Here is a 6,785-nt window from a genome sequence, read left to right as displayed (position 1 = left end):
GTTAGGCTTGCTTTACCTGTACTTAATTTATATATTTTATTAAAATTTAATATATATTTAATATTTCTATAATAAACTTTATATAACACATAAACAACTTAAGTCATAAAAGTGCAATTTTTAAAAGAGGTTTCCTTTATATTTACGATACCAATTGAATGTAGAATGGCCTCTAAAGAACACTCGAGACAATATACTGCTCGTTTGCTATCGCCTAACCCCCGGATCATTTATGGGTGCGATTTCAACTAAAAGACTCCTAGTTTTTTAAACGGTGTTAGGAGACCAGTTTCGCTATGCAATGGCTGCGTAAACGTTGGATTTGTATCTGTATAGTGGGTATACATTTTGTTTCATTGTTCGTTCGATTCAACAATGTTAAAAATATCTCTAAGTTGTATTGATTATTTATATAATATTGAGATGTCCTGATTTTTTTATATATAATAATAATTCGGTTAAGTTTATTGTTTCATGTTTTCTAACTAAGATTCTATCAAAGATTTTTATTTTTTCATATTTTCTCATTTTGGTTTGGAGGTAAAGCGTGGTGTTGAGAGTTCTGCTACTCAATACACAATGTCTCCAATTTGGCGGAAAGTGTGAGAGTCTTAAACTAGGCTCCCTACCCAGCTAAATGCGAGATATAGCGTGAAGTTAAAAAAAATCAATTGTATGATTTTGAAAGCTTAGTTTCTTCCTATACATTTACGAGGTTCATGAATAATATACCACGAAAAAATCTATAAAAATATAGACCTCCTATTTCTCATAATAAACCTACAAAACAAAGAACGTACATTAACTAAAAAAATAATAAAAAAATAAGCACCACAAAGTGATAAGTACTGGAGGAAAGTGTTTAATAATTTGCAAATTTAAAAGGTATTCTATTTTTAACGACAGCCCGCGATGAAGGTAGAACAAAATAGTATAAAAACGAAGCACTCCGCTCTTAAATTAATATTCCGAAACCTCACTTCATAAACAAAAACACGCTACAAAAGCCTCCACATTTTTACAAAGCCTTTATAATTCTCAACAATAATGAAAATGAAAATGGATTTGAAACAATGTTTGTACGCGAAACTGTTATTAAGCGCGGTAGACGTCAGCCACATTAACTCTTGGTGATGTATCGCTGGTGCTTCCAAAATACCAACACAATTGGACCTATGGAGGACAGCTTTTGTCCTATTATCATTTGAAAGTCAAAAATAATGGAGACCAAATTAAAATGGCTGAAACGGGTTAAGCTTGCCCTTAAGAGACGGTTATTACGGATATTTTCTCACTTCTTGTAGAGAATATCGTGGTCGTTTAGTGCCCCTTTTAGATTTAAATCTACACTGAATGAATTGATAATTCTGTTATTATTTGTTTAACAGATGGTCCTTTTGTTTCGTTTTGTTTTGAAAAGAGTAAAGATTTTTATTTAAATACATACGAAACGATTTAATGAAATCTATCTATTAAGGCTTAAGCTAATTTTTGCAATTAATTTACTCCTAAAGTATTAATTGCACAGCAGGGTAAGTAGAGGGAACCTAGTGTTAAGACAATCAATTCCCCATTTTCTGCCAAATTCTGAAGGTATTGCGTGATGGGTGGCTGATGTCGTTCGTCGCGCTTTGCCTCAATAGAGCCAGAGCTAACAAAATGGAAATATTAAATATTGAATTTTTTTGTAGAAATCGAACCCACAACCAATCGTGTTTACAGTCACACTTTGTAACCTGCGCCACGACTGGTCTCAATATCTGAAATAATTAAGATACTACATTTAAGCAACGCAACGTCCCAATTAGTAATAGTAGAACAAAAATAAATTTTGGTTGATAGCGAATAAGTTAATTACAGTTAAATACAGTTATTACATAATATTTGACGAACAGAAACGAATTTCCCAAATAAATCGGAATACTTTTGTTGGATATTTTATAATTAATAAAAAGAAATAGAATATTTCACAATGTAGACAGAAAGAACACAGTGTTAAGACACTACGTTCTTCAACTTTCCGTGGAGATAATACTGGCGTTATTTTTTTTCTTTTCATTTTTACATTGTATCCCGATAATAAAATTAAAACTACGTCAAAATATCGACTTTCACTTAATAAAAAATCATAATAATGTTAAAAAAAGCTTCACATTGTTTCTCATACAGCAGGGTAGGCAGAGGGAATCTAGATTTAAGATACATACTCTATTACTAGCTGTCTGCCGAATTTTCTAGAATGGTTGGATGGATGTTGAATGGCGGATCTCAACGCCGCCTTTTGATTAACCATTAAAATGGTAATAAATTAAATATAATGGTCATAAATTATTTCCTACAGTAGGGAATCCACTGCGCTACTAAGTCCTCATATAGATCTAAGTTCTTATAAAACCCATAAATAATAGCCTAGATTCGGCAGTACATTCGTAGTACTATTGCAATATCAATTGTGGAGCTTTCTAGTAGATGTTCTCAAGGCACTATCAATTGATTCAATCTACAATCTCGCATGCTTATCTCGCGATCTAAATATCCAGTAGGCCAATGAACGTCCATCACCTATAGCAGTCGTCCTGTTGTACGACTGTGTACTTGCGTAATGTAAGGTCTAAAAAATAGAAATTTTATTTGTAAATTCTAAAATTTTTTCTCTAGATTTGATTTTTTGGTGTTATAAATTAAATATTTAGGTTTCATAACTCCTCCTTACAGGTTTTGATTATGCGAATGACAGATGAACAGACAGACGGACAATTGAGTCAAATGTTAAACAGGTCCCATTTTTTTCTTTTCAGGCACAGAACTAAAAGGCACTTTCAGTGTTCGAAACTGCGTGTTGAGTGGCAGAACTCATTTCTACGTTTTGTCTTCTTACTAACGCAGGGAAACAAACCTATCACCATCGCGTTTATAGTCAAAATTAATACATTACACTAAACTAATAAAATTGTGATAGTCTATAATAGCTTTAAAATTATCACAATTAGTATAGAAAATAATGTTATATGAATGTAATAGCAGGCCCTAATAATCAGCTTCTCGCTGCATCCCACCTATATCATATAGATAGCTAGAGGGAACCTAGTAATAAAACACTCCGTTCCCCACGGACCACCGTATGGCGTATGGGGTATTGCTTGGCATTGAGTGGCGTAACTCAACGCCGCGCTTAAGCAGCAAGCCTTAATATTTTCTTTATCATACAATTTATTATCAAAATATTTCACATTCTAAAATATAATACACACAAAATACTTTTATTTCCTTTTTCTCGCTCCATGCATTTCGGTGATAAAATTTTATTCGCGTTCGCCTTTAACTTGTCGAGCACTCCGTCCGGCACTCAGTCAGTGGAAATACGCTATTATGTCGTCGCCACACGCATGGCAGAAGCAATTCTTACAAGTAGCTTGGGATATGAGAATTACCTTTTGAGAATATATTATATTTCATACTGTTTCACCGCGTTTCTTTTGATTTAGCTAATATTTTGAGGGTATTTTGGAAAGAAAATGGTTTGTTTACTTAGAATTCGAGACTTAGAGTGAGGAAACGGAAATAAATAATTCACCTAAGTGGGAATCGAACCCACAATCGTTGTTACTATCAACGTTGTCAACTCATAATATTAACATTTGTTTTCGCAATAACTAAACTAAGTTTATAAAATAATATCTAATTTAATATTGAATTATATTATAGAATATGTTTTGGTAAATATACAATAATAAAAGTAATTATGTATGTATGTATGTTTGTTACAGAATGTGGTTAATGGGGGTAGTGTGGATACTGTGCGCGGTATCCCATGCAGTATCAGAATGGCATTGCCCGGATCTGAGCGCGCGACCCTCCGCCGAGTGCTCTTGCGATCTGCCACATACACTACGGTGCACTGGGGATCATACTGCTTTACAGGTAACATGACAATTAGTTATAATTAAAAAATATTTATATATAAGTGATGAAGTCCTCTTCCAATTAAATAATGAAATTTATCTAAATTTATGTTTTCATTTCTTCGTTCTGGTGTAGAGGCAAAGCGCGGCGCTGAGTTCCGCCATTCCACACGCAATGGCTCCAGAATTCGGTGAGAAATGGAGAATGGAGTGTCTTAACTCTAGGTTCCTTCTGCAAATCCTACTGTGTGCGAAAAGTAGCATAATGCTGAAAAAATTCTCAATTCAAAACTTTATTTAATTAAAATAATAAAACATAAAAGAAAAGTTCATACATTTTAACATATCTATGTTTACATAATACTGCTACGTTTAATACGTTGTTAGAGTAATATGCTCAGATTACGCTATTAATACAAATGTGACCTTAGTGTTGTGCCAAATGGTCTCTTAAATGTACCACGCTGGTTTAAATGACGCCTAACCAGCCTCAGTATTTACTGACCATATTATATTAAGATAGATAGATATATGAAAAAGATAATTTTATCTAAAAATATTAATATTGTCTTTTTCACAGTCTCTGAATGTACTCGTAGACACGATAGTTTTGGGTTCTATTCCCACTTAGCTGAATTAGTTATTTTCATTTTCCTATAAAGACCCAGCGCGGCGGTGAGTTCTAACACTCAAAGGCAATGTTTTGAATATGGGCGGAAAGTGTAGGTCAGGTTAGTTCTCCATCTCTCTCTTCTCTTACCCAATCTTGCTTTACGTACAAATTTAAAAATCCCCCTTATTATTTCTAATTGTACGAAAATTAGAAATAATAAGCCATTATCCAAAAAATCCTGTATAAACATATTTTATATAATACTTATTCATACCTGCATTCGTGAATAAAAAGGAAACAAGGTCCAATCGAAATAGCGCAAACGTAGCGTAAAACAAACTGTTATCACTGACTAACACAGCGAAAATTTTGTTTTAAAATGCACATAGATTTTAGTATTATACTTGTTTAAAACGTGTTACGTATTTTTTGGATAGAAGTTAATATGCGGAAAAAAATCTATGACTGTATGAAAAATAAATGTCGAAAATATTTTTGAAAATTAGCTACAATTATAAGTTTGTTATAGTTTTTATCTGTGATATAAATATAAATTGCCATATTTTAGATTTTTACTTTATTTGTACTGCAAGTTTTAATTTCTTGCTAAATTTATATACCTATAGATTATAAAGTTCACAAACTAACTCATTCCCACCTAAGATGATTTTTTTTCTTAAGTATATTGTAGCCGTTTCGTTAGATCTTTAAAATATTTACAAGTGTAATAAAGGAAAAATAAAAAAACAAGCTTTTCATTATCATTTTTCTAACTTATATTTACCTTAGAATTATAATATTTGTTTTATGTAATATGAAATTTTAAGTTACGATCTGAGCGTAGTCGAAGCGGGCTTGCTTATACATTTATCATACTTATAATAAAACAGCCACACAGTATTTTAATTTTCCACTCTGCCTTATCACCTTTATCTTAATATTACAAAGGTTTCTTTCTTGCTCTTTGTGATATTTTTAAACAAAAGCAGTGAATCAACAGACCTTACAGTCCTGAATCAACAGAGCTTCAGTCTCATCAAACAAATCTACAGTATTTTGGTCATTCGTAGGGTCGCAATAACAGGGATAATTCAAGGTGAGGATCTTCCATGATCAACTTTAAAAAAAGTATAAACGTTAATTTTAATTGTTTACTAATTCTGTATTTACGTTCTGTATTTGTATGGATTAATAACTGAATATAAATTAATGATTTTTAAATTTTAATAGCAATATTTTAGGCAAAAATATTTTTTAATTATATTTTTTATTTAATTTTTAATATTACAAATGACATGTAATTTTTTTATCACTACTACTACCAAGTAAAACATCACTTTTATAGGTTAATAAAAATATCACTTCAGTGAGTCTAGATAGGTTTTCATGTTGCTTCACTCATATACGGTATGACGTCCTACAACTATATTGTGAATATAGCTAAAGGAAAATGGACTGGGGGCATGAAAAGAAGCTTTTGTTGGCAATTGACAAAAAAATCTGGCTCACTGGATACAGGTCTTTGAAGCGTACTTGCCTTAGATTTTTATCACAGGATGAAAGTGGTTTAACTCAAATGATGCAAATTTAAGGAATTCATCTTAGAATATTAGAATAACCTTTTTATTGACAGTTTGTATAGTTGTAGTGACAAAATGTGTATTTTTTTTAGTTCAGCGAAAAATGGGGATGTGAAGAGTATCTTAACACTAGGTACCCAGGTTCTATCTGTCTATTCTGCTAGGTGCAGGAAAATAAATAAAAGAGTGATAAAGAAAGCTGACATAAAAGTTATAAATCGCAATCATAAATTAGACAAAAACTTATATACAAAATTTATATATAAAAAAATATATAGGTAAAACTTATATTGTAATATTTTCGAAAAAAATATTTTTCATGCAAAATGGACGCAGTGAATTGAACTTCTGTATTTAAAAAGTGCACCCAGCGATATATTTTACGGTTATTTCTATATTCCAAACTTTTCATTTTAACATTTCGAGATTAGTTTTTATTGAAAATGCTTCGGTTATTATATTTTTTCAGTCATAGATTATGTTCATTGAAAATATGATCACTGAAAAATACTCATGAGAATATTTTTCAGTGATTATTTTTTGATGAATTTTGATCCACTAAATTGAGCCTTTGTATAAAAGTTAAATAAGCCGTAGAAATAGATGGAAAAAACAGACAAAAGAGGTATATTGTATGCTGGACTTGATATAATTTAAATAAATTTAATTTCTATGTCTTATAATAAAAAC

At 31.3% G+C, this 6,785-nt stretch overlaps 1 protein-coding gene across 1 annotated transcript in view; it reads left to right on the top strand.

Moving 5' to 3' along the window:
- Positions 1–6,785, top strand: part of Lrt (Leucine-rich tendon-specific protein) — a 94,100-nt gene that overhangs the window by 68,466 nt on the left and 18,849 nt on the right. The window contains exon 2 of the mRNA XM_085191120.1: positions 3,768–3,921. Within this exon, the coding sequence (XP_085047246.1) occupies positions 3,769–3,921 (153 nt within the window). The 5' untranslated portion in view covers position 3,768. The remainder of the gene's footprint in view (positions 1–3,767; positions 3,922–6,785) is intronic.

Source organism: Heliconius melpomene, chromosome 10 (assembly GCF_056956725.1).
Source record: "Heliconius melpomene rosina isolate 202511_hmr_F chromosome 10, ASM5695672v1, whole genome shotgun sequence".
In the NCBI taxonomy this organism is placed as follows: domain Eukaryota; kingdom Metazoa; phylum Arthropoda; class Insecta; order Lepidoptera; family Nymphalidae; genus Heliconius; species Heliconius melpomene.
This window is presented reverse-complemented; position numbering and strand designations above follow the sequence as displayed.